The sequence below is a fragment of the Podarcis pityusensis genome (genome assembly GCF_964106645.2).
Source record: "Podarcis pityusensis genome assembly, chromosome: 8".
In the NCBI taxonomy this organism is placed as follows: Eukaryota; Metazoa; Chordata; class Lepidosauria; order Squamata; family Lacertidae; genus Podarcis; species Podarcis pityusensis.
The window spans coordinates 64,109,788-64,137,333 of NC_138033.1; the positions used below are offsets into that span (position 1 = coordinate 64,109,788).

The window sequence follows — 27,546 nt, forward strand, 5'->3', positions numbered from 1 at the left end:
ATATTGTAACATTAAATTTTTACCTATTCGTAATCCATTTTTCATATTCCCTTATAGTATTACAGCTAAAAACCACTTAATTTCTATCCAACATCATTCTAACATTCATTAATTTTACAATATTTCTGTAAATAGTCTTTAAACTTTTTCCAATCTTCTTCCACCGACTCTTCTCCCTGGTCTTGGATTCTGCCAGTCATTTCCGATAATTCCATATAGTCCATCACCTTCATCTGCCATTCTTCCAGGGTGGGTAGATCTTGTGTCTTCCAGTACTTTGCAATAAGTATTCTTGCTGCTGTTGTGGTGTACATAAAGAAAGTTCTATCCTTCTTTGACACCAATTGGCCGACCATGCCCAGGAGAAAGGCCTCTGGTTTCTTCGGGAAGGTATATTTAAATACCTTTTTCATTTCATTATATATCATCTCCCAGAAAGCCTTAATCCTTGGGCACGTCCACCAAAGGTGAAAGAATGTACCTTCAGTTTCTTTACATTTCCAACATTTATTGTCGGGCAAGTGATAGATTTTTGCAAGCTTGACTGGTGTCATGTACCACCTGCATATCATTTTCATAATATTCTCTCTTAAAGCATTACATGCCGTAAACTTCATACCTGTGGTCCATAACTGTTCCCAGTCAGCCATCATAATGTTATGTCCAACATCTTGTGCCCATTTAATCATGGCAGATTTCACAGTTCCATCTAGCTCCATATTGTCCGCACTGACCGGCAGCGGCTCACGGGGTTTCAAGCACGGGCTCTATCCCCAGAAGATGCTGTTGGAGCCTGAGGCCTTTTTTGTTTCCCCCAAGCAAAGGGTGTGCTCTGCTCCTGAGCTATGGGCGTTTCCAATGAACATAGAAAACTGCCTTGTACTTCGCTAGGTCATCTCGCTAAGTAGTCTGCACTGACTGGCAGCGGCGTTCCAGATTTTCAGACGGGGTGAGGGGTCTCTGTCTGGAGATGCTGCGGACTGAGCCCGGGGTTTACTACATGCAAAGCAGATTATCTACCACCGAGCTACGAGCCCCACCTTCTCTTACGAACAAACCGGGCAGTTCCCAGTTCCTCATTCCACTAAGAAAACTTGGGAGGGTGTGGGAGGCAGTGTGGTGCAGTGGTTAGAGTGTCGGACTAGGACCTGAGACAGATATAAAGGTCTCACGGAGCGGCCTTGGAGACCAGACACGCTACCTCTCGGCCTCACTTGCTTCACAGGGTTGTTGTGTGAGGCTTAAATAAAAAGGCGGGGAAAACCATGGATGCCACCTCGAGCTCATTGGAGAAAGAGGGGAGATGCAAAGGGCAATACATACAATAACTAAGATGGTAGTCCTCATGATTCTGGATTAAAATAGGAATCTGCCGTACTCTGTGTCAGACCTTTGGCCCATTTACTATTATGGGGATTAAAGGAGGAGCGGCGAGAACCATGTACGCCCCCTTGAGCTATAAACGCAGCAAACAAACAAACAAACAAACAACTGAAGTTTGCAAATTCCGGCCTTTGGGGGGGGAGGGATTCATTCTCTCACACCCCAGACACACACCTGACACCCCAAACCCGCAATCCTTCTCACAACCAGACACCACGCGGGTGTCACGGACGCAGCTGGAGAGGCGCACCGGGCGCGCTCACAAAGGCAAAGAGGAGACGCTTCAGTTGGCTCAAGCGCCCTTTCTCCCCTGCAACTTCCGACGGGAGACCCTTTTCCATCCCAGCTCTACTCCGTCGCCAGGCGGAGAAAAACACACACCCAGGAGCCATTCGCGCTCTCCACCTCCCCACCCCCCCGCCATTCTTGCAAGTCCGGGGGTCGGCAGGCGCCAGGCGGCTTCTGATGCTTAAGGCTGAGCCGCCTGGGCTCCCCGTCGAGGGCGCGTGGAGGACGCGAGCCGACTCTGCAGGAAGCCAGCCGGCCGGAGGGGCTTCAGCGGAATGGGAGGGACACACGTTTCTTCAGTTTGGGTGTTGGGTTTTTCTACTGGTTACTGTCTTCATTCGAAACACAGAAAGCTGCATTATGGCAAGTCAGACCATTTCCAGAGTTGCAGACCCCGGTCTCTTCCAGGAGACTCTGGGGGCTGCTTTACGGGGAGTCTGGCAGCAGCTCTCCAGATTCCCCCCCCCCCACATGGAGGGTTCTGAACCTGGGACGGGTTGCTAAGGTCACCAGTGTTCAAAATATGTGCGTTCCAAGGATTTTCACAATGGAATTTTAATCGGATTGTAACCAGAGCCATGAAAAGAGTGCTTTTTGGAGCTGGACCAGGTTGGAAGAGTAGAAAGGTCATTTGAGCCAGGAGGTTATCCCCACAGCCCAGAATTCTCCTGGTTGCCAAATGACCACGGAAAAACTCCAGAGTAACTCTGCCTGTGCCTTTAACAGAAGTTTGTTATGCAGAAACTTATCAAGTGGAGTTTGCCTCAGCCTGGAATGAAATGCACCTACCAGCTACTGCTGCTGGTCAAATGGTTGTTGAAGGAGAGAAACGGGGGTGGACTAGATGACTCTTGAGGTCCCTTCCAACTGTACAGTTCCATGTGAAAGGCATTATCTCAGTTCAAGCCTCAGGACATATTCCAGGCAGAGAAAGAGGACCCTCAGTAGGGCTGTTGAAAGGCATAGCTGGTTGTGGGGCATGCCCTAGGCAGAGTCATCACGAAGGCTATGTAGAGAGCCCTGGGGGGCCACATTCATTCCCCAGGCCGGAGGTTCCCTGCCTCTGCTCTGTGATATGGCAAAGGCTTCTGGGTCATTTTTGCATGGCAATTCCTGAATCCCACTTCCCCTCTGGGTTGGAAGTTTTGGTGCAACTCAGCTTTCAGAAAAGGGCTCACATGTGGTTAAAACAGTTGGAGCAAGGGAGTCTATCCCTGTACCTTTGACCTCTGTGCTGACCCCACAATGTCTTTGATGTATGGACTGATACATTTTAGGTTGCATCCAATTACAACTTCCTCCTCACGCTTCTCTCTCAGACCTCAAGATGAGAGGTCACCGTGGATTTATCCTCTGAGAACAAATGAGCAAGCATGGCTACCTCTGTCTTCTCTAGATTTTGTTAGCTGGCTTAGAACTCGAAGCCTTTTCTATCCAAGTTCGGTATAGTACTTCTTATAATGCACAACTATATTGTGTGTTTTTGTGTGTGTGTTTTCTACCAATATCTTTTTGTGTGTGGTTGCAAAAGGTAACTTCGACTCTCTGGCCAAATTCAAAAGCCACACTGCATTTTAGGGTGCCAAACCTGCAGATGAAGCAGAGTTCAAACTGCCAAACAACGGGGTCTTGACTAAGCCACATGCAAGCTTCTAGAACTGTCTGAGATAACAACTGGACATAACATTAGCAGGCGTAGATAGCATCAGGCTGTTTTTTGAATTTTTTAAAAGGGAAAATGGCTTTGTTCAGGGGCAACGAGAATCCCCACCCGTCTGTTTAACTGTGCGTCATAATATAGCAGCAAATCAGAAGGATAACGGTTTCTTTTTTCATTTTGCAGAACCCAGGCTTTCCTTCAGAGTTGGACCGCCTGGCAGGTCTTGTTTTAGCGAATGGAAGAAGGAGCTAAAATCTGGATCTTCTCTCTCTCCCCCCCCCTCCTGCAAGCTAAGCGCTCATTAATGCTTGTTCAGGGACAGCTGTTCATCTCCCCCTGGAGAACCATTATCGGTTTAATCTTTGTGTGGTTACAATAGAGGCCCGTGCCACACTCCCAGCCTTGACAGCAGGCCTCTGGTTAAGATGACATGAAACCAGGCGATGCCTTTAAGTGGCACGTGCCGCTCGCCCCGTCTGCTTGCCCAACGGCCTCCTCAACAAGAGAGAGGAGCTGTGTACGTGTGCCTGATGAATAAGTAACGGCAGCAGTGTAGCACAGTCTTCTTCAGATTGTTATAGGAATACTGAGGTCTCATATATATAAAATAAATGTTCATAAATGTACAAGGCAAACACATACATAAGTATATAAACCACGTGTCTGAAATAGTACAGGAGAACAATCCTGAAGCTATTTTGACTCTCCCAAATTGACCTCAAATATTTCTCTGCAAGGAGGAAGGAAATGGGAAAACCTCCCCATTGTCTCTTTGCTCACAAATCCTGTCTTAAGGGTGTATCTGTGTATGACTGTTGTTGTTGTTGTTGTTGTTGTTTAGTCGTTTAGTCGTGTCCGACTCTTCGTGACCCAATGGACCAGAGCACACCAGGCACTTCTGTCTTCCACTGCCTCCCGCAGTTTGGTCAAAGTGTATGACTAGGGTAAGCCTATGACCTGGATTCAGGAACTGAGTATTTACCATCACAAAAGAATAGCCAGGATGCCCAGATATCCTGGCAGACAGGTTTTCTGCTGTAGACCACCCCTTCAGTGATGTATGTATGATGTTTTGGGGGGTGGTCTTGAGCTATAGGGTGGCAATTTCAAAAGTCTATATAAGAGCTTGCACACCAGTGTTCTGGGTTCCTCCTCCCTCCTGCGTGTGTGGTGAGTGAGCACCCTGTTGCAACTGTTTAATAAGGATCAGGCTTACTAGCTGCTTTGCTTCTCAATATTCTCTGGTTGGCCTCTGTTATTTTCCTCCTACTGATAGAGAACCTACATAAGGACTCTATACGGGCTCTTGGGTAAACCCATAAGGGAAAAGGAGCAGGGTTTTTTTCTTATAACAAGATAATAAAATTGATTTGTGTCTGCATCTTGGTAGCTGGAACAGTGAGACTGATCAGGGACCCCCTTGAATACAACCCCACGCCAGCCTGCCAACTTCTGCAATTTAGTAATGTTTGTAGCTTCTAGCACACCATATTTCTGCCCCTCACTTGAAAAACCACACTCCCACCAGGTGCAGAAGAAGGAGATGTTTATCAATGGCTACTAGCCATGATGGCTATGGTCAGCCTCCACAGCTGGAGGGAGCAATGGTTCTGAATACCAGTTGCTGGAAGCCACAGGAGGGGAGAGAGCTCTTGTGCCTGAGACCTGCTTGTGGGCTTCTCTTTCAGGGATCAGCTTGGTCACTGTGAGAACAGGATGCTGGACTCAAAGGGCCAGCAGGCTCTACTTATGAACCAGGACAACATTTGTTCAGCTCCTCTGTAGCCCAGAATTAAAGAGTCCTGCAGCAGGCCATCCCAAGTCATTGGTCAAAGAAAAAAAAAATCTGCAGCTAGTTTGAGCCAGGATACAAACACAGCAGACCAAAATCCTCATCCTTCCAGTCTTGGGAATCTTGGGTGGTTCTGTAGAGCCAAATCATTTAGTATATCTCATATAATGTTCCCAGATGTCCTGCAACCATCAGCCTGGGGGAAATGTTGCCAAAGGGGTCTGGCCCCCTTGTTAAGAAGCGTGGTGTTTACATGCAAGCCTGCTATTCTCACATGCAGCTCTGACACTGAATTCTAGGGATTGCATGATGCTGAGATCCAACACACTCTATAGAGTTTGACATCTAAAGAAGCCACACGGATGAAGTACATTTTATTATATCAAAAGGGCATCAGCACATTTTTAATAAAAACATTTAAACAATTTCAATAAATGGCACATTAATCTAGTCTGAGGAGAGTTAATACTCAATGCAAGAGTTATTCTGAAAACATGCCTGGCAGAGGCAGATGAGGTCTAGCAAGGTGAAGACCCTTGCCACTTATCTCTAAGTTGGGATTGAAAATTAACATAGAAACAAAGACTAGACAGTGGGTGGGTGTTATCAGTTCTTAAATGGCACCAATCTGGAAGGGTTTATCTTAATCTAAGGTGCTACTGGAAGGAATTTTCTTTTAAAAGTGTTGGGGGAAATGGCTTCTGGAAAAAACCTGTTCTGCTGTGCAGATAAGATGGGGGGGAAGAGATTAACATATCTTTGGGGCTCTGCTGGCCAGAGCCTTTGGGCTATTGAAAAATCTCCAGAAGAAGTCTGATCCTTTTTCTTTATTTTTCAGTTTTCAAATGATAAGGGAGGGCAGAGATTGACAAAAGGAAGAAGATCATCCATTCGCTCGCGCTCTCTCTCTCTCTCTCTCTCTCTCTGTGTGTGTGTGTGTCTTGCAATTCGGCTGGCTTGGAACCTGCAAACCTGGCTTGCTATAATGGAGTCTCTCTTGAGATGCCTCTAGGCCACAATCAAAACCTCTTTCTGAGGTGCAGCAGGCTGTCATAGCAAAAACTAGATCTTTTTAGGGGTGCTTCAGAACACCCTTGGAGGTCATCCTTAAGTGAGATCCATGATCCAGGCTGACAAGGAGGCTCAGAGGAAGGTGTATAAGAGTCTCCCTTAGTAGCCTCAATGTTCAGGTGAAGTCATGTGGCAGGGGGACAATCCCGATAGCTGAAGGCATCCAGAGGAAGTGAAATCTACACATGCTCAGAAGTACTGGGCTTATCCTGAGAACATATAAAATGGGTGCTGGTGTCCAGCTTCACTAAGCTCTAGCTGAAGTCTTCCATAGCTCTTCCATGCTGGAGAATATGTACTCTGTGTCTGCTCTCCCGTGACTGAGAGGAATACATTGCAAGCTTGTGAGAGACTTGTGTGTGTGTTTATGTGTGTGTTTTCAATCCTGCTTCTGGAACAGCTTACAGAACTCTATCAACAAGACAGCCCCTTCCTGCAGGTATCAAGACACAAAAGTAAAACGTATTGGGCTGGAGAAGGGAGCAAGCAAACTTATGTTACCAGCTCTTCTAACAACCAGCTAGGGTGGAAAAGTACAAGAGGAGCAGGAATGGTCAGTGCCCATTGGGACTGGTAGAGCAGGAGGCAGGAGAAAATAGTATATTTGGGAGAAGCCTAGCTGTTAGCCTTTCAGAGGGGCAAATCAGTCGCTGAATGCTGCAAAGCACCACTTAACCAAACTTAGGCCACAGGATCCTGGGAGAAAGGAGCTGTTCTGCAGGCATGAGGCTTTTCCACGGGTTTAAATGATGGTATTCAGCTCCCCCTTCTGGCCACGAGAGCAATGAAAGCTCATTGAAAGGAAATGCTTGCATCACCAAACAATTAGGGCAGTGACAGAAAATGTTGCCCTGCCCTCGCATGAAGTCTTGGGTTTCCAATTTTGGGAGAGGGGAGGCTGCCTGCTGGGGAGCGGCACTGGGGAGATGACAGGCTGGCAAGGCCCCCTAGATTTAGAGGCCCTAGGATTCAGCCTACTTAGCCTATACATAAATCTGGCACTGGATATATCCTATACAGGAGCAGGGCCATCTTAACTGTTGGCATCCATGTGCTCCTTCGCTGGGTTTTGTTGCTGCCTTCGGTGCTGTCGGCGCGCTGCGGATCCCACCACAATGTTACACAGCGCTCTGGGCGCGGCGCCCAAACAGTTAGCTGCCATGCACCTGGGGCAAGAGCCAACAGCCGAGTGGAGCCGAGCCTGTTGGAGCGCCACGGGCTCTTCTGCTGCTGCGGCTCGGCGCGAGTCTGGGGGAGAGCATTGGAGTCCGGGGAAAAGCCACCTGCAGCAGAAGAGCCAGTGGTGCTCCGACAGGCTCTGCTCCGCTCCACTGTCAGCGGCTCTTCCCCGGACTCCAATGCTCGGCCCTGGACTCTCAGTCTGGTGTCCCTGAGAGCCAGGCTCCCTAGTGCCGTGCACCCCTAGTAACAACGGTTAAGATGGCCCTGCTCCTGGTGCTATTAACAGTAATCCTTCTAGTTGGTTATTTGGTTCAGCAACTTCCATGCACATGATGTGTGATGCTAATTATTTCCCCCAAGAGTTAAATAATAACTAACCAGAGGCAGCTACAGGAGAGCTATGAGATTCAGGTGAGGGTCAGATGCCTTGTCCATCCCAGCAGGTATATAAGAGGACAACCTGGCCTGCCCACCATTCTCCTAAAGAAAAGAAGCCTAGCATGGAAGACTTGTGTATAGTACGCAGATCTGAAAGGGCCACAAAGGGTAAACCACCCAAAAGGTATGCTGAAGAGTTTGCTAAAACAGTTATAGCAGATACAGCTGTTGTTAGTAACTCAGAGAAGGTTTGGGAACCTTCAATCTTCCAAGAGGTTCAAAGTTTAACCTCAGAGGATGCTGAGCCACGGTTAAACGCCATGAAGGCTGAACTTGATTCCTTAGAGAGGAACAAGACATGGGAACTAGTTCCAGGCCTGCTCAGGCCACAAAAGGTTTACAAAGTTCAGTTATTGCAAAAGTTTTTCAGTGTTAATTTTATGCATTTTTTAAAATCACCATGGTATTTAACAATAACATCTTATGTCCTTTAGAGGAGAAATTGTGAATTGTAGAATTTTAAATACCTGTCATCATCCTTGGCTTCACTCAATTTTGTTTGTAACACTCTTCCATTTTCTTCTAGTTGTTAGGGTGGGGGATGGGGAGGGGCCTCACAAGTGGAGTAGCCCAGGGCATCTCTTTATTTAAATCTGGCCCTGCAAACAGGTCCCAGAGCTGGCTGACTGCCTCTTCCGTTCCGCCTGACATTTAAGCTTCTCTGTGCCCCATTAATCTCCGCAGCCAAAGCCTCCCATTTCATTAAAAGGTACTGCTGCATGTTCAGCCCCTAAGCCAGGCCCAATGAGGAGGTCTCCAAGCATCCAGGTTTTGAGCGAGGGGGGTGGTTTTCCAATGCCTAGTGTTCCCTCGTCTGGGCCAGGTGGGAGAACCCCTTAGGGCAGAAGGACAGAGCTGGAGCCCAGTGGGGCTGGCTGCTGGTCCCTTTACTCCTTCCACAAAGTCTCTTCCATGGGGCTGACCGCGAGCCTGCTCTCCATTTTCTTGGGGGCCTTTTCTTTTGTCTGTACTGTGGGCGCCATCTGCACAGACTGCTGGCAGGTAAGAAGAGCAAGCCATTTCCCTTGCCACTCTTCAGAAAGGGTCTGGGAGGGGCACATGGTTGGTTGGTTGGGTGCCAGGAATAAGACATGTGCTCCAAATGTCCCTGTTTGCCATATTTCCTTGTCCCTTTCTCGGGATGAGGACTCAGAGAGGGAAATCACTGCCCCTGATTCTTGCCTTTTACACATGACTTGCTAAAACTCTAGCTGTGGCCATGCTTCAGGGTTCAGCTTCCTCTCCAAGGAGTTTCTAGAATGGGGAGGGACAGCTGCTGGTCCCTAATTTCATCTATAGAATACTGGAGGGAAATAGAAGGGAATGGGAAGGGCTAGGTCTACGATTTCATTGCCTTGTGCATAATTGGGCTTTTCATTCCCTTAGGGATCAGAACGTGGGTGTATGTATTAGTTCCTAAGGGTTTAAGCAGAGTTGGTGGGAATTTTAAAAGGGGTTAGTCACTTCCAGGGGTGTTGCTAGGTATTTTAAATCATTTGAAATTGAGGCACAGGCCCATGGCCCAGATTTGTATCAGATTTTCATATGCTCGTTTGTAACAGTCTTTGGGCAATTTCAGAGGGCATGTGATTGGAGGGGGGGTGTGGAGGAATTTTGTCATTGCTGTGCTTTGTAAGTAAGTGGTACGAGCTTTTTAAAAAGCTCATAAAACCTTGAGAACTTCCCCATAAAATTCACAGAATGATGTACAGATGAGCCAATATTATCATAGTTACTTTATTAAAATTACAACCCATCCCTCCAGATGTTATCCGTCTAGTACCTATTACTGAGGCTGTGGCATTGGCTGCATACATTTAAAGCACATGTATCCTCCTCTCAAAAGAAATAATCCTGGGAACTGTAGTTTAAGAACTGTAAACCACAGTTCCCAGAATTCTTTGTGGTAAGGAAATGCTTAAGATGCATGGTGCATGTGTAGTCTCTGCTATGATCTAGCTGCCAGCAGATTGCCCTGTCTTAGCTGCTGCACCGCTTCAACTGAACTGGTGTCTAAGTGTTTTAGCCCTGAGTGGTCCATCTATTGAGGGCCAGTAACTGATCTGAGGCTCCCTCGCTCCTGCCTCCCCTTCCCCCATCTCTTCCAGGTGAACAGCAAAGGCTCTGTGGTCCTCAGCATGCGTTGCCGAGGCCTATGGGGAGAGTGCGTTTGGGACAAGTTTGTCAAAATCTGGACCTGCGATGTCTTCAGCTCTTACCTGAACCCACATCCCGGTAAACATCACGTCCCAAATCTGACCATCGAGCCCCACCAAGCTGCTGTCAAGGACGACCCCTTTTAAAGACAGCTCCCTGGTTGGCAGGGGCACGGGTGGCACTGTGGGTTAAACCACAGAGCCTAGGACTTGCCAATCAGAAGGCCGGCGGTTCAAATCCCCGTGACGGGGTGAGCTCCCATTGCTAGGTCCCTGCTCTTGCCAACCTAGCAGTTCGAAAGCATGCCAGTGCAAGTAGATATAGGTCTACTGGCGGAAAGGTAAACGGTGTTTCCGTGCGCTGCTTTGGTTCACCAGAAGCGGCTTAGTCATGCTGGCCACATGACCCGGAAGCTGTACGCCGGCTCCCACGGCCAATAAAGCAAGATGAGCACGGCAACCCCAGAGTTGGCCACGACTGGATCTAATGGTCAGGGGTCCCTTTACCTTTACCCTGGTTGGCACAGCAGCAGCGGCAGGCAATGGACCTTGACACAGTTGGGTGGTGGGCAGGGAAGCAAATGGGAGGCATTGTCCAAACACTGGGATGTCTGCACTGAGTGCAGCAAACTGTTTCTGCTGCTGTAAAATCACTAAATTGGTTTTTCTTGGCTGTGCACATGCAGTACTATGACTTTCCCACCGGGGGCAACCAAGGCTGTGTGAAAAAAAGATAATTACTGGTCTGTGCCAAGTGGCTGGCTTCTGACCACAGGATGCTGTTGGTTGGTAAACTGACACCTCCCTTTCACTTCCTCTTCTCCATTTATAACTTACCACGGCCCCAGGAGATTGCTGGGGCTCTTGAAATCCATTATTTCACACCCACAAACGGAATTCCTGGTTATTTCAGTTCTTCTCCTGCTTTCTGGGTTTTCAATTTACTGACATCATTTCTCTACGAGGCAAAGGGGCTGCCAGTCACTACAAATCAGCGTTGTGAACAACCTCACTGCCACAGGGCGATTGGAAGGCCAACAGAATATTTGCATGTTTTTATTTATTTTTCTAAATATAAAGAATTTGGGGATTTATTAGCACAGGCTCTGGGGATGGTCATTAGCTTATATGGCTAAAAAAAACAAAAACTACTACCTGGAACCATGCTAGCTTGGAATAGAGCCTCCACATTCAGGACAGTCTACCTTTGACTTTCAGGTGACACTGCCTTTACACTCTGGTCCAGAGCATCCATAGGCATCAGGTTGTCTGCCACGTTGGAGGCAAGATGCTAGAAAAAGGAGCTCTTGGTCAGATTTGAGAAGGCTTTGTCTGTAAGGTCACTCCACATTTTAGCCATGGGGTGCTGAGAGTAATTGAGAGGACGGTGCTCCAGTCTAGAACTGTGTTGTGTTTGCTCTAAGGCAGGTGCTTTCGATGACTCACCGTGCTGGCCAGGGCTGGTGTAGTCTAAAACATTTCTTTTTAAAATCATTTTTATTGGTTTCACAAATACAAAGTACAAATATACACACACTAGTAAAAACATATCAATATAAAGAGATTCTCTGAATCTCAAGACTTTCCCCCATCCCCTCCATGGGGTCTCATTTCAAACATCTACAACTGCATATTCATCCGTACTCCAATTTTTATATCAAACCATATGGTCCATAGTAATTTTTACACTACAAGTGAATCTAAATCCTGCTCTTGTTTCCATCTGCTTACAGTGGTCTCCTAAGTAACTTATAAATTTTCCCCATTCTTTTATAAAGGTATTTATCCTCTTGGTTTCTGAGTTTTCCACTCAGCTTTGCCATCTTGGCATAGTCCATCAGCTTGGTTTGCCATTCTTCTCTGGTAGAGACTTTGTCTTCTCTCCAGCTCTGGGCTAATAACATCTGGGCAGCTGTTGTTCCATACTTTAAAAGTATTTTCTGCTCCTTTGGTATGTCGGTACCTGTAATTCCTAATAAAAAGGCTTCTGGTTTCTCAACAAAGGTTATTTTAAGCATTAGTTTTTTCATTTCATTATATATATCATCTCCAACCTGGTGCTTCCAGATGTTTTGGACTACAAGAAGCAGAAAGAAACATGTAGTCCAAAACATTTGGAAGTGCCAGGTTGGAGGAAGACTCCTGTATGATTTGCTGGTCCATGGTCAGAGACAGGATACTGGGACAAAGAACCCCTGGCCTCCCCCCCCATACCAAGCAGATCCTGCAGTCCCATATTTAACCGTCCCATACCGATCTTGTCCCCACTCAAAACCATGCTGGTGTGTTCCTGGTCACTTGCTGGGGCTTGACCTATGTATCTTCCTGCAGGGGCCATTGTCATCGCAAGAGCCTCGCTCATCACATCTGCCATCGCAGGGGGTGCAGCCTTCATCTGCCTCCTCTCAGGATGTCCATATTTCCGCTGCTTCCAAGAGGCCACGGCCAAGTGGCGCTGCCTCTGCCTCTCCACGGGATGCTATCTCTTTGCAGGTATGTCCTCCGCTGAAGACCAGAGGCTTTCAACGCAAGAGCCCTCTCCGTTAGACGAAAGCAATTCCCTGCAGTGCTGAGGGACAGGTAAAGCCCATGCAAGCTGGCTCACACCTCTTTTTGATTGCAGTGTCATTGATGAGCCCTGCCACTGGGCAAAGAGAGGCACCTCCCTCAGTCGGCAGAATCAGATGAGCCACACGTCCTCTGCCCTAGTCACTCCTCCTTGAGCCTTACCATGACACATAGATCAGGCTGCACAATTCCTTATTGCAGAAGAAAGTGGGGAAGCATGCCTAGACCCATGGGATATTGCTGCATGTGACCCCACTCTGAGTGGTGAGAGATTTCAGCATTCACCCAGGGTTTGGTTTCCTTGGAATAAAGGTCATTGGAGACTGTGGCGTCTTTAGAATTTTATTTGGACGTATGAGTAAAGGATAGAGGAGCTTGTGGCTTGGAGACTCCAGCAGGTCTTGCTTCCACATTAGGGTTCCAGGGAAGCCCCACGTCACAACTCATGGGTCCAGCACAGAGCAAGATGTGCCTCTATGTTTCCAGCTTCCAGCATCAGCCAAAACACACAAACATACTTGCTTACACAACCCTGTGTACGTAAGACTAAAAGTTTCACAACTTCAGAGCAACTCATGTTTCATGGTTCTCTTTTCTGGGCTGGAAGGAGGTCAGCCCAGAGCAGTGACTCAAGCACAGAATCAACAGGCAGCCTCTTCTTTGGACAGGCACTTTGGGAAGAACTTTCTGGCTGTTTTGGAAGGTGATGGACTCTCCTTCCTTGGGGGTTTCTAAACAGAGGTTGGATGGCCATCTGCCACGGATTCTTTAGCTGTGATTCTACAGTTCTACAATTCAGTGATTCACAAGAGTCTTAAATCACTGGATTTCTGTATTCCTTGCAGCATATCAGTGGGTCTGGCACCATGGGTATAGCTGGGGGGGGGACAATTTCCCTTCCAAATCAAGTAAATAAATAAATAAAAACAATTAACTAAAAGTAGAAATTGTAGACTTTGACAGATTTTTCAGAAACACTTGGAGTCAAAAGAAAGTAATTTAAAACAACTGTTGTAGAGACATTTCATTCTAGACAGAGGATGATGGCAAGTGGGTGCCCTGCTCCCCCCCCCAACATAAATCCTGGCTACGCCCATGTCTGGCACCCGATTTGGGAATTCCCAAGCTGAAGACTTGCAGGGGGGGCATGGGTATAGCCAAAGGGGGGGGGGACAGGGAGGGACAGCTAACCCCCCTAAATCAATAAAAAATAATAAAAATACATAGCTAACTGAGGTTCTGCCCCCCCCTCACAAAAATCATGGCTATGCCCATGTAGGGGGGGGGGGAGAAAGTAAATAGGTTCTGCACTCCAAGTTCATAAGAGCTCACACCTCTCTCCCTTTCCTTTTAGGCTTTTTGTCCTGCATTGGCGTGATCCGATATTGCCTGTATGTCTTCTTCCAGCACCAGTATGAGGTATTTCCCCTGTCTGCTATGGCTGTGTGTCCTTTTTTACCCACCCTCCTTGTGGTGGTTGTATTGTACAACACGCAGAGAAATAGTGCTTACTCCAACACAGACAATGGGGAGATGCTTGAAGGCAGAGGGCTAGCCTAGGGTAGCACTGTGCCAGAATGCCCTCCCTCTTTTTTAAACAGTGTCCCATCCCTTAATGTGAAAATAAATTGCATTTCAAAATTACCAAAAGGACAAGAACGTTTCGGTGAGATTCCCATGGGTGGGGTGCAGGGCTTTGGTCACACCTTGCTTTCAAATAGTGCTGAAGAGCATTTGAAAGTCTCCTGACCAGGGCTGGCCCACCCATGAGACATGCTGAGGCAGTTGCCTCAGGCAGCAGCTTGGACGGATACATCCAGGTTTGCTTGGAGAGCCTCCTCTCAAATCTCCTTCCTTCTCCCTCCCTGTGAGGTAGGTTAGGCTCCCAAGGCCACCCAGTGAGCATCATCATGTCTGAGTGGGGATTTGAACCCTGGTCTCTCCTGGGTCCTAGCCCAACACTCTAACCACTACACCACACCTGCTTTCGCAATCAGCACCGTCCATAAAATCTGCCCGATTGCAGTTTCCAACATGGCAGTCCCAACTGACAATGTGTGGGATGGAACATAAGCAGTCATGTACAACACTTCCTGTTTGCCCAGAGTGGACACACGGGGATGTTACTCCAGCCACGAGAACTTCCTGTCACACCTGTCTGGAGCATCCTCCCCCTGCATGTGTCCAGGTGTGAGCCTGTGAGACCCCATAAAAGGGCTAGTCACGCAGCCACCTTTCTGTCTCGACCATTTTCTCTTCCTGCTTTTGCTGTGTGCTGGCTCTCAGCCAGAAGCACATGGGCTCAATCCCCATAAACTCTCTTCTGTAATTACAAGCTAAAGCTGGCCTTCAGGGAACCTACTGTGAACTGAATGTGAGTAAACTTCTTATCATTACTTTTAAAAGAAGACTGTTGTATCTTTATTCTTTTTAAGAGGGAACAAAGGGGATTTACCAGGAACATAGCTGTCAATGTTTCCCTTTTTAAAAGGGAAATTCCCTTATTCCGGATAGGATTCCTCGCAAGAAAAGGGAAAAGTTGACAGCTATGACTAGGAACAAACCCGATCTGGACAAAGCCAGATTGGACTGCTAAAGTAAAGAGATTCAGACAAATCTACCAACTAGCTTCCTGATAAATACTGGGGAATGTACTCTGCTACTGACTCACTAGCGTGAGTGAGGAAAGATCGTATTTAATCAACATTCCCACACAATGCACCCCCACAGCACCCCACAATGCCAATGCCTGGGATCCACCTCCATGCCAAATCCTTAACCAACCAGCTCTTTCCCATTTGCCTTCTAGGTGTCTCTGAGCATCCCTGGATTCCCCAGCTTTGAGTATGGCTATTCCCTGTGGATGGCTGTAGCAGGTGGCCTGGCAGCCATTGCTGCAGCTGTCATGTCGTACTACGAAGGGGTGCTTCTTAAGACCTTCAGCATGAGTCCAGCCAAGGAGGTGCCTGCTGGAGATGCCGCTGGGACTACTTGGACATACGTCTGAGGGAGGGAGGGACCCCAGAGCATCTTCTGATAGTGGCGTTTAGTAAAAAGTAAGATGTTTCTTGCAGGTGTTTCTTAGAGGACCATTCAATTCCATGATTGTGACCCATCAGAGGAGCTCAACAATCAAGGCAGTGCATAAGGAAACAGACTGTCCTTAATAGAAACACAGAAAGATAAAATCAACAAAATAATCCATAAAAACGTTGTTTAAAACATCAGCAAATACTAATTGGTGGCCCGTGCCCCGTGGAGCTCCTTGCCGGTAGAGGTTTTGGCAGAACTACCCCTCTCTCCTTTCAGGTGTCTTTTGAAAGCCTTTGCAACAAGAATTTTATCCTTTTTTAAGGCAACCAGTATTTGCTGATGTTTAAAACAATGTTTCGATGGATACTTTTGTTGGTTTTATCCTTCTGTGTTTTGTAGCGTCTTGTGATACGTTTTATGCAAGCTTAATTATAAATAAATAAATGTGGCGAGTTGTGAGGCTAACTTTTGCGGGAGGTTGAACAGAAATTTTAAAAAGCCCTTTGAATGGCAGATGGGGCCTGCCCTCACAGACAAAGTGCACAATGCCCCTCAGCATGGGCAGAATTGGCGTCAAAGGAAAATTTTCTTTCAATCAAACAAAGCGTGGCATCCAACAAAGTCCTACTCAGACTCAAGTTAGCCATTTTTATGGACATACTCTAATGTTGGATACAACCCATAATTGACACTCTGCCGCCTGCCTCCTCTTCTCATTGGGTCAAAGCTGAATATTTGCTCTAAGGTTGGCACCCTCAAACTGTGGTCCATGAGCTTCATTCAGGTGGTCTGTGGTGCATCCATGAATTTGTGGCTGCAGGTGGAAGACTGCACAACCATTGCATTAAATATTCCTAATTGAATTGTATTTCTGCTGCTTTCTTATGCCTCATAATGTCTTTTATTGTTTGACAGCCTTAATTTTATTGTATTGAATGGGGAAATGGCACAACATCCAGCACTGTGCATTGCAATTCGTACAACAGGCAGAAAATACCATCAACACTCTCAACAATTTTCGACTGGTCTGAGTGAGGAGGAGAGGTTTGGGAACCTAAAGCACAATGTGTAGTGTGGGGTTTCTGTGTTGTTGATTTCCCCTCTTCCCGCCTGCTCCCCATAAAGGTTTGTGCAATCTGGCCTGAGAAGGCTCAGGAAGAAGGACCAGGTGATGGGGGAGTAGAGCGGAGCTGGTGGTGCTGCCCTTCAACATCTGCCACCTGAAGCAGCTGCTTCATTTTGCCTAATGTTAGGACTGGCTCTGAAACCAAGCAGGGTGAAGACAACGTTACAACAAAAAGCCAGTCTAGAGTGTGCTCAACTAGCCAAAGCCCTGGACTTTCCAAATGCTTTCCGCAAGGTGCCTCCTCAAAGACTCCTGAGTAAGCTTTAGCAGTCAAGGAAAAAGAAGAGAGGTTGTCTTGTAGATCAGGAATCGGTTAAGCTGCAGGAAACAAAGAGCAGGAATAAGTGGGCAGTTCCCCAAAGGGAGAGAAGTAAAAATTGGGTGTTCCCCAAGAATTGGTACTGGGGCCCATGCTTTTTAACTTGTTCATAGATGATCAGGGTTTCCCAAACTTGAGTCTCCAGTTGTTTTGGGACTACAACTGCCATCAACCCTGGTTAGCAGGATCAGTGGTCAGGGATGATGGGAGTTGTAGTCCCAAATCAGCTGGAGACCCAAGTTTGGGAAACACTGATCTGGATGAATCAGATCAGCCCCCCTGATTAATCGACGGCGGTGATGTTTTTTTCAAAGTAGATGGTGAAGAGCTCCATCATTCCGGATCGGGCAGGTGTTAGGAAAAGCACACTGCACATGCTCAGAGATCATTCCCAGAGTCCAGAGCCCGCGGGGCTATTACAGCTTTGTAGCGCTTGTGCGGGGATCAGCAGCAAGAGAGAAAGGCGATGCCGCTCCCTTTTAAATCTCGCGTTTAACCCTTTCCCGCCTCCAGGCTCAGCGCTGCCGGCGAAGGGGAGGAGCCGGCCGGCTCGGGGAGGGGCAGGAGGGCGCCCCGGAGGCTCTTGCTGGTGCTGGAGGGAGGGAGGGAGGGAGGAGCTGGAGCCGGCAGTCGGGGCGGGAGGCCGGCCCTTCTGTCGCGCAGAGCTCCGCAGCCGAGGAAAGAACCGCGGGCGAGACTTCTAGCAAACCTCGACGGGGCGCGATGGTTCCTCGCGTCCGGCTGCTCAGGCGAAGTTAGAGGGGACGGGAAAGTAGAGGAGTACCGCCACAGTACCTCGCGGGCCGCCCACCTTTTCTTTGCAAGGCACCCGACGCCGGAGACTCCCCGGAGGCCGTCGGGGCGAGGCGGGCGGCCCCCATATGGCTCCCTCCAGGTGTTGAGGGCCAGCCGGCCGGACAGGCTGCCGTCGGAGGCGCAGGCGATGGCCCTGGAGCGGGCGTTGCAGGCCGCCCGCCAGGGGGACGTGGACACGCTCAAGGCGCTGCAGGCCGACGGGCAGCTGCTGTCGCCCGCACAGCTCCGCGACGCGCTGGGCGCCTCTCCTGCTCACCACGCCGCCCGCGCCGGGAAGCTGAACTGCCTGCGCTACCTGGTGGAGGAAGCGGCGCTGGCCGGCAACGGGCGGGCTCGCAATGGGGCCACGCCGGGCCACGATGCCGCCGCCACCGGCAACCTGGCCTGTCTCCAGTGGCTGCTCACCCAGGGAGGGTGCCGAGTCCAGGTGAGCACCGGTGTGGCGAGGGGACGCCCTGGCGCGCCTTGAAGGGTTTTGCGCCTTGGGCGCACGGAAGGGGACTGCGTTCCAAGCGGCTCCGTTGACGCTGACCTTTAGGGGCGTTATCTTTTAAAGGACACCTGTTTGGAATTCTTATTTACTTATTTAGGAAAGGCCAGCAGAGCTCGGAAAAGAAAGGGTCAAAATGGGAATGTCTCTGCGCGCAGAGTTCGTTTCTCTCAACCCAGCGCTGGATTATTATTTTTTGCGGGGGCGCGCAGCCATCTATTTTTTCCCTGTTGATACCCATAGCTAGAGTTTTTAGAAAGTTGGTGGGTGAACAATTTGGCCAAAATTGGAGGGTTATGTGTGTGTATGTGTTGCCTCTGAATTCCATTTTTGTCCTATGGAACTCTCATCCACAAAGAGGTTTGGTGATAGCCATCAATCTTGACTGCTTTAAAAGAGGATGAGACAAATTTCATGGAGGAGAGGGCTGTCGTGGCTAGTAAGCACGATGACGGATGTACTTTGCCTCTGTGGTCAAAGGCAGCAATGTTTCAAAATTTCACTTGCTGGAAGCTACAGGAGGGGAGAGGACTATTGTGCTTGATTCCTGCTTGCAGGTTTCCTACAGGCATCTGGTTGGCCACTGTGAGAAGAGAGTGCAGGACTAGATGGGCCACTGACCTGATCCATGAGAGCTCTGTTTCCCCATCATCCACTAAGCACTGCTCACTCTAGGAAGAAGAGGGACCTGCTGGTTGGAGGCAGCAATTTTCTAGCCTAGCTTTAAGTCCCAGCACTTACTCTGTGCAGATTCATTTGCAAAGACAGCACGCAGGCCTTCATATTTAGAATAGGAACAACAAATACGTAATTCAGAAGTCAATACCGAAAAGGAAAGAACAGGCTGCTCCATAACCAAATACAGTGATACCTTGGGTTACATACGCTTCAGGTTACACACTCCGTTAACCCAGAAATAGTGCTTCAGGTTAAGAACTTTGCTTCAGGATGAGAACAGAAATCGTGCTCTGGCGGCACAGTGGCAGCAGGAGGCCCCATTAGCTAAAGTGGTACCTCAGGTTAAGAACAGTTTCAGGTTAAGAACGGACGTCCGGAACGAATTAAGTACTTAACCCGAGGTACCACTGTACAGTAGTTACAGCAAGAGCAAGTGTTGATTACAGGAGTGGTGCTTGTAAAGGAAGGCAGGAGTTCCTCTGAGCATGTGTGAAGTCTGCATCCCTGTCTGCTGCATATTCTGTGCTTAACTGGGAAGCTCCCTTTATGTGAAGGCAGGTGTTCAGGCCAGCAGAGTTTCTCAGTAAGAGAGTCTTAATACTTTGCGGGGCTAAGCTCTTGTTAGCCAGAGCAAAATGTTTAGGTTCCTCCCCCCCCCCCTTTGGGAGGAGAGGAGGGTGCAAAATTCAGCCTCTTGGTGTGTGGGGATGTTGTGTAGGCAAGACATTCACAATGCCCTGTTGCATATGGTCAGAAACACTGTGGGGATAAACCCTCCCCCCACACGGAAGAATATCTTTAAAAGTGGACTAGATGTCACCCTAGACACTGAAGGAAACCTGTGTTGACCTCTGAATGCTTGATTGACAGGGAAATGCAGTCTGGCTCCCTGCCAGAGTATTTCTCCATGACCTGGGGATGGGCAACTTTTCAGCAGTAGAGCTCCCGCTTTGCATGTAGAAGGTCCCAGGTCCAATTCTTCTGCATCTCCAGGTAGGGCTGAGATAGAGCCCTGCCTGAAACCCTGGGAGCTGCTGCCAGTCAGTGTACAGCAGCAGCCTTTGCAGTCTGGTGCCTTCTAGATGTTTTGCACTGCAACCCCTATCAGCCCCAGCCCAGGTCAACCTGGCTTGGGCTTATGGTAATTGTAGTTCAAAGTATCTGGCAGGCACCAGGTCATACACAGCACTGAGCTACATGGACCAATATTCTGGTTTGGTATAAGGCAATTTTTATTGTTCAGCTGGAGCATCTATAGCTCAGGGATGCTATGCTTTCAGAAGGTCCTAACCCTTAACCCCTGAAGGCATCTCCATGTAGCACTAGGAAAGACTCTTAAGACTGCTCCTTACATCTCCAAGTACATGCTAAAATCCAGCCGTGCTGTAAAATGACCTTTACTGTATGGTAGGCAATTGACATGTTTCGATTGCACTGCTTGATTTGCATTAAAATGCTAAGTGAATTTGTTATTTATTTCTTCCGTAAAAATTTACACACCGCTTGATTGTAAAACAACAACTCCTCCTCAGAGCATTTACAAAACAGTAAAATCAAGAAAGATTTGCGACCAGTGCTGGATTTATGCATAAGCTAAACAAGCTGTAGCTTAGGGCCCCACTCTCTTGGCCCCCCCCAAAAAAAAACTAAAGAAAAAAAAACCCCACTGGATGTACATTTTCAAAAAATAAGATAAAAACAAACAAAATAAAACCTACATATAGCAACAGTGTTTTGTGTTGTGTAGGCTCCTATGATGTAAGGAATGGGCCCCGCCTGCTAGTCTGCTCCCTAAAATATCACATATTTTGTTATGTGCAAATGGCTTTAGATACCTATTAGGTCCATAAATTACCATATAGCATATATTCAATACAAAAAACAGTGACCATTTGTTGTTGACAAAGGACAGCTGGACATATAAAGGGCCCCATTACCTTCAGTAGCTTAGGGCCTCATCAAACCTAAATCTGGCGCTGTTTGCAACCCTAACTTAAAACATGCCAAAGTTAAAATATCGAAGCAGATTAGAAATGCCTTAAGTTTCCAAGAAGTGGAAATGGTTTTCACCAAGGAGGACTGTGGTTTTTTGTCTTGTACAGTGGTACCTTGGGTTACATACTCTTCAGGTTACAGACGCTTCAGGTTACAGACTCCGCTAACCCAGGAATAGTACCTCGGGTTAAGAACTTTGCTTCTGGATGAGAACAGAAATCATGTGGCGGTGGCAGCAGCAGGAGGCCCCATTAGCTAAAGTGGTGCTTCAGGTTAAGAACAGTTTCAGGTTAAGAACGGACCTCCAGAACGAATTAAGTACTTAACCCGAGGTACCACTGTACATCTTTCCAATGAAGGTTGTTAAAGTTGTTCCAACGTCGGCGTGAGTAGGCTGGGGCACCAGGAGAAGAACTGAAGCCTAGAACACCTGCTTCGGATGCAGGAGGTTCTGAGTTCAATTCATGAAGGCATCTTCACCCATTAAAGCAAGGGGTGGGCAATCTTTTCTCATGCCAGGGCTTGGGAGGGCCAGAAACAAAAGTGAAGGCTCCTCAGGATTCCAGGTGGAAAGTCTTTCCAAGTCTTATCTGAATGCTGGGAGCCAAAACTGGGACCTTCTGCATACGCTTGGGCACAAAACAATAGCTCCACTCCAACATAGAAAGCTGTTTTATGCTAACTGACAGATTGGTCCTTCTTGCTGATGGGCAGCAGCTGTCCAGGGTTTCAGGCAAGGCTTTTCCCCAGCCCTACTTGGAGATGCTGGGGAGTGAATCCAGGACCTTCTATATGCAAGGCAGATGCTCTGCCTTTGAGTTGTGGCCTTTCCCAGATATGAAGGAAGCTTGGCGTGGATTTTTGCATGGAAGGATTGTGAGCTCCATTCATTTCTGGTGCTCCAAACAAATACCTGGGCTCAGAACTCTTCAGTGTATGTCTTTTGCATGTGGTTGGTGGAACTGGTTTCTAGTAAAAAAAACCACCAAAACGGATCTCACAAGCCCATTGCTGATCATTTTGAAATTATGTGAATTTTGGACTGAAATGTTATGCATGTGCATTGATTAGAGAAGAGCGGACCAGAGTTAAAGCAGGAAAGATACAGAGCCATTGTTTGGAGGGAGCCTCTGCCATGGTTTACTCAGTTCAGGCAACACACCTAACGAAGGTTTGCCCTGAATGTAATTTAGAACCCAGAACGTTGGCTTGGGCTTCCAAATGTACAATGGGCAAACCAGGCTTTGGAGCTGGTTGATTTCTTTTGTTTTCCATCACTCCAGCATCTTGTTGCAGCAGCCATCCCCATCCACCCCCCAAGACAGAAAAGTGCCTCTGTGGATTGTCAGTTCAGACATATGCCAAACCGTAGATGTCTCAAACTGTGGTTTGAAAAGCCACTTCAGACCCTGGTTTCTGATGCCAGTTTGCCAGGTGACCACAGACTGTGGCTGTTAATGCGAAAGCATCCTATATACAGTACCACAGTTTGTCTTTCTTTTCCATGGTTTGGTGCAATTACTGAATGGAACTGAAGTGTAAGGTGTTCTAGTCCAGGCAGGAAACTGAGATAACCAAGAAAGGATTGGCCTTGTCACTCATGTATTCCCATGGGGTTGGAATCCCGCCCCCTTTTTAGGGATTCCTCCACTGGTTCCTCCAAACTGTGGTCTGCAAGCTTCAATTGGGTGGTCCACAGCACACCTGTAAAACCATACAACATCTAGCACAGCCGCCTTGTGTCCCATCAGGGGAAAAAGGCAGGGTATAAATAAATATGTAATACTGATTTACAAATTGCTACAACGGACAGAAAAAAATGATTAAACAGTCTGCCAAGTACCTCCGAGATTTTCACATGGTTTTGGGGAATGGGGGGTAGAGTTTGGGAACCTTTAATCTTATAGGTGTGGAGGGCAGAGACCGGTGGGATGCCACCACCTTTGACGAAAAACCCTTACTTGTTGGCTGTTTCTCTTGGGTAGGAAAGGACCATCTTAACACAGGTCCCGGAGCCCCATTGTGAATTCATGGTTTTCTTAGGCCAAACCTGAATGCTGAAACTCTTCTGGGAGCAAGTCAAATCAATGCCAGCATTCACGTGTAAAGTGGGAGGTCCCAGATTGTACAAGTACTGAAAAAATGGTTAGTTGGCAACATTTCAGCCGTGTGTGTGTGTGTGTGTGTGTTTTAAAGCCTGCAAAGGTGGGCTAGGAATAGTATAACTGGTGCATGGTGGTATTCAGAGTCCAGGGAATGGGCCTGCCCTTCATTGGGTGTCCTATGAGCAGAAATTCCAGTGGTCAGTGAGCAGCAAAAATACATCATGCAAAATAAGGAAGAGGAGCTGAACAGCTGAGCAAACTAAAATTCTGCTGGTGAAAACAACTTTTTGCAAAGCACCATTTTGGTTGCATCTTGCCCCAAGTTGCTGCATAATATTTGCCATGTTCAGGGCCGTTCCTTTCATTAGGTAGAGTGAGGTGACTGGCTACCATAGGCAGCAGGGCGATGATGATGGAGAACAAAGCTCAATCTCTCTCTCTCTCTCTCTCTCTCTCTCTCTCTGTCTCTGAGGTGGCCTGCCTTGTGCCCCTTAAGCCAGGTTGCTGTCCTTCAGGTGTAGTGGGGGACACTATCATGCCCTCCAACATTTTCCCGATGAAAATAGGGATGTCCTATTCAACAACATAACAATGAGAATGAGGATGATATTTTTAATTTATTTTTATTTATTCATTGAATCTATATGCCCACAGGTCTCGGGGTGGCTCACAGAACAAAATAAAAATATAAAATTAGAAAATTAATGTCAGGGGTTCAGGAGCAGAGGCAAGGGCAAGGGAGGAAACAGAGAGCGAGGGGGAGGAGGCAGAAGAAAAGATGAGTGATGACGACGACCCGAGATCTCCGAGTCTTTCCAGTGAATCAGAAGATTCACAGAAAGGAGCACCAGTGGCAAGGGGGGAGCCTAGGGGGACACCCCAGGAAGATAGAGCCAGAGGGGACTCAGAGGGGAGCAGTTGGAAATCGGGACCAGCGTCACCGCCAGAGAGCAGGGAAGAGGAAGGGCGCCAGGGATCAAGCGCTGGCAGCTCACAACAGGGGGGAGGGCACGAGTCAGGAGTGGCCACACCTCCATCGGGGAGCGAAGAAACGGTCAGACGGAAGGTGGAAGGTTTGGCGCGCGCGCCAAGTTCAAATGCACAGGAAGGTGGCGCAGTAGGCAGCCCGGAAAGGGAGCCAGGTCCTAAAGCCCGGCGCAAGGAGACAGGAGGGTCCGGGGGGTCGGCGTCAGAAGAATCCCGGAAGGAAGAGACCCCGGGGGGCAGAGGGACCCAGAGAAGAACAGTCAGGCGGAAAAGGTGGAGCAGGGCTAGGATATTAAGTTGGTGTACAAGGGGCGGAGACTCAGACGGAGCTTCGCCGATCTAACCATGAGACGTAGAGTTGCACGCAGCAGATTGAGAATGGAAACTGTAACTCAATAAAGACTTTTATTTAATGATCGCTGGCTAGCGTGATCCTCTGTGAGCTAGGATCTGGAAGCAGCTCTGACAGTAAGCTCCGTCTCCAAATTGTGGGCATCTACAGCCTCGCGGAGAGGAGAGAAAGCGGGTGCCTACTAGCGAGCTCACGAACGGCAGACAACATGACGGCCGAACAGCAGATAGCGGAACTCAGAGAAGCAGTGACACGACTGAATGCCGAGGCTCTTGCATCCAGGAAGAGAGAGGAGGACGCAGCTGCCGCCTACAGGGATCTCCAGGTCAGGTTGGAAGTGCTTACGAAGCAAGGGCAACTGACACCCAAACCGGAGGGGATTGGGTTGGGGAGACGAACAGGCGGTCTGGTCTCTCACTTCGATGGGGATTTGCAACAGTACCCCAACTTTAGAGCAGATGTAATGTGTGCACTGCAACTGCTGAACAACGACTTTAGAGATGAGCAAGAGAAGGTGGGATTCATCATGTCCCATTTGCATGGAGATGCTAAAGCATGGCTGCGCAATTTGTGGAGAGATAAGGATCCGGCGCTCCAAAATGCGGATGCCTTTATTAAAGCGATGGATGGGTGCTTTTTATCAAGCATAGACGTGGATCTTGCTCGGAAGCAGATACATGGACTGAAGCAAGGGAGGGCCAGCGTAAGGCAGTACCATGCCCGCTTTTTCGCTTTGGTCAGTGCCCTGGAATGGGGCAGAGATTCGGCTCCAGTAAGAGACCTGTTTTGGGAGGGATTGCACAGCTCGGTTAAAGATGAAATTGCGAGGGGGGAGAGACCCCGGACCACGCAGGAGATCGTTCAGAGGGCGCTGGCGGTGGGGGTGCGGCTGGAAGAACGTCCGTGGAGCAGGGACGAAGGGCGCGGGGGGCGCGAACCAGCCAGGGGCTCCTCCTTCCTTCCCAGAGAAGCAGCGCGTGCGCAATTCACGCCTCCGCCAGGAGGAGGAGCGGAACCTATGGAGGTTGGAGGTGCAAGGGCTCAGTCAGCAGCCAGAGCCCTAGCACCGGCACCAGTGAAAGCGAAGCCTCCTAGAGGGAACAGGAAGTGTTACATCTGCGATGATCCACAGCATATGGCGAAAGAGTGTCCCCAGAGGCTCCACAAGCACACTGCAGCCTCAGCAATGGTAACTGCAGCAACGCAGCAAGGAGAACCACAGCAGGGAAACGACGGAGTCTGGCTGGAGGAAGAGGCACTGGGGCCCAGCCAGACGTGTCTGTGAAGCCGTCCCCAGAGATTTTACAGCCCATGGACCCCCTCCCGCCCAAACCAGTAGTGAAGCTCACCGCATCTCTCCAGCTGCCCAATGGAATCACCATGGACGTGCCAATCACCATTGACTCAGGAAGCAATGCGGACTTTATAGGGCAGGACTTTGTCGACCGGCACGCCATACAGTTGCTGCCTGCCACGCTGCCCCTGCAGGTTGTCACGGTGGATGGCAGGGAGCTGCTAGGGGGGCAAGTGGTGAAGCAGACGCCACCAATGGTGATGCGACTTGGGAATCACAGGGAAATCATCAGCTTCAACGTCACTCAACTATCGGACACGCCCATTGTATTGGGCATGAGTTGGCTGGACAAGCACAGCCCGACGCTGGCTTGGTACCAGAGGCAGCTGACCTTCGGCTCTTCCTTTTGCGCTGAACACTGCATCGTGCCCCGGCAGGAAGGAGAGGAAGAGGAGTCACAGCTGCAGCTAGGCACGCTGCAAGCGGTCCCCCACAAGTACGCAGAATTTTTGGAGGTTTTCTGCGAGAAGGAGGCAGACAGGCTACCCCCCCACAGACCATATGACTGCAAAATTGACCTGCTGCCGGGGGCGGCGCTGCCCAAAGGGAAGCTGTATTCCATGTCTGAGGACGAACTGCAGGAACTCAAAGAGTTCATAGATCATAATTTGGAGCGCGGTTTCATCCGGGAGTCCAAGGCAGCGGGGGGCAGTCCTGTATTCTTTGTTAAGAAGCGGGACACGCCCCAAAAAAGACTTGTAGTGGACTATCGCACCTTGAACAGTGTGACCAAGCCATCGGACTTCCCCATGCCCCGAATCGACGACCTCCTCGCAAAGGTACGCAAGGGCAGCGTGTTCACCAAGTTGGACCTGCGAGGGGCGTACAACCTCATTCGCATGCGGGAAGGAGATGAGTGGAAGACAGCCATGTTCACGCCCCTGGGCACCTACGAATATAGAGTTATGCCGTTTGGATTGCAAAATGGCTCCCACGTTTTTCAAGCTTTCATGCATCACGTGTTGGCGGGGCTCCTCTACAAGACGTGCGTCTGTTTCTTGGATGACATCCTGATCTTTTCGGAATCGCAGCAGGAGCATGACAGGCACGTCAAGGAAGTGCTGAGCAGGCTACAGCAGCATAGGCTTTACGCCAAGCTGGAGAAGTGCCAATTCGACGTGACGGAGGTGGATTTCCTGGGCTACAAGTTGTCTGACAAGGGGCTCGCCATGGACAGCGCCAAGGTTCGAGCAGTGTTGGATTGGAAAAGCCCACGCAACCGGAAGGAGGTCCAACGGTTTGTCGGCTTCGCGAACTTCTATCGCAAGTTTATCAAAGGCTTTGCCATGCAGACAGCGGCCATCACGGACACGCTCAGCTCCAAGAAGAAGAAGTTCATCTGGACAGAGCAGGCGGAGCAGTCCTTTCAGGCACTCAAGCGTCTCTTCGCGTCGGAAGAGCAGCTGCTTCATGTCAACCCCAGCAGGCCGATGAGGGTGGAGACAGACGCTTCGGACAGAGCCGTGGGAGCAGTCCTGCTGCAGAAAGACCCGCAGGGGGCTTGGAGGCCGGGAGCGTTTTACTCCAGGAAGCTCAGCAAGTCTGAACGGAACTACACCATCTGGGACAGGGAGTTGCTGGCCATTCATGCAGCATTCAAAGCGTGGAGGCACTTCCTGATCGGCGCCAAGCACACGGTGCAGGTCTGCACGGACCACAAGAATCTGGAGCACTGGCGCACGGCACAGTTCCTGAACCAGAGGCAGATACGTTGGGCTGAGTTCTTTGCGAACTTCGACTTCCGAATAGAGTA

At 48.9% G+C, this 27,546-nt stretch overlaps 2 protein-coding genes across 2 annotated transcripts in view; both read left to right on the forward strand.

The window, feature by feature from the left end:
• The first annotated feature begins 8,541 nt into the window (after positions 1-8,541).
• Positions 8,542-16,387, forward strand: LOC308483389 (claudin-16-like). Its single transcript, XM_081017216.1, has 5 exons — positions 8,542-8,816; positions 9,923-10,049; positions 12,302-12,463; positions 13,893-13,957; positions 15,348-16,387. The coding sequence occupies exons 1-5, from the start codon at positions 8,727-8,729 to the stop codon at positions 15,543-15,545; spliced, it is 642 nt and encodes a 213-aa protein (XP_080873342.1). The 5' UTR covers positions 8,542-8,726; the 3' UTR covers positions 15,546-16,387.
• Positions 16,388-17,653: 1,266 nt separating this feature from the next.
• LOC308483363 (espin-like) overlaps positions 17,654-27,546 on the forward strand; it is a 116,953-nt gene continuing 107,060 nt past the window's right edge. The window contains exon 1 of the mRNA XM_081017153.1: positions 17,654-18,259. Within this exon, the coding sequence (XP_080873279.1) occupies positions 17,960-18,259 (300 nt within the window). The 5' untranslated portion in view covers positions 17,654-17,959. The remainder of the gene's footprint in view (positions 18,260-27,546) is intronic.

Coding starts and splice junctions, on each gene's coding strand:
- LOC308483389 (XM_081017216.1), top strand. CDS start 8,727: ATGGGGCTGACCGCGAGCCTGCTCTCCATTTTCTTGGGGGCCTTTTCT. Junction 8,817..9,922: donor TCTGCACAGACTGCTGGCAG/GTAAGAAGAGCA, acceptor CATCTCTTCCAG/GTGAACAGCAAAGGCTCTGT. Junction 13,958..15,347: donor TCTTCCAGCACCAGTATGAG/GTATTTCCCCTG, acceptor TTTGCCTTCTAG/GTGTCTCTGAGCATCCCTGG.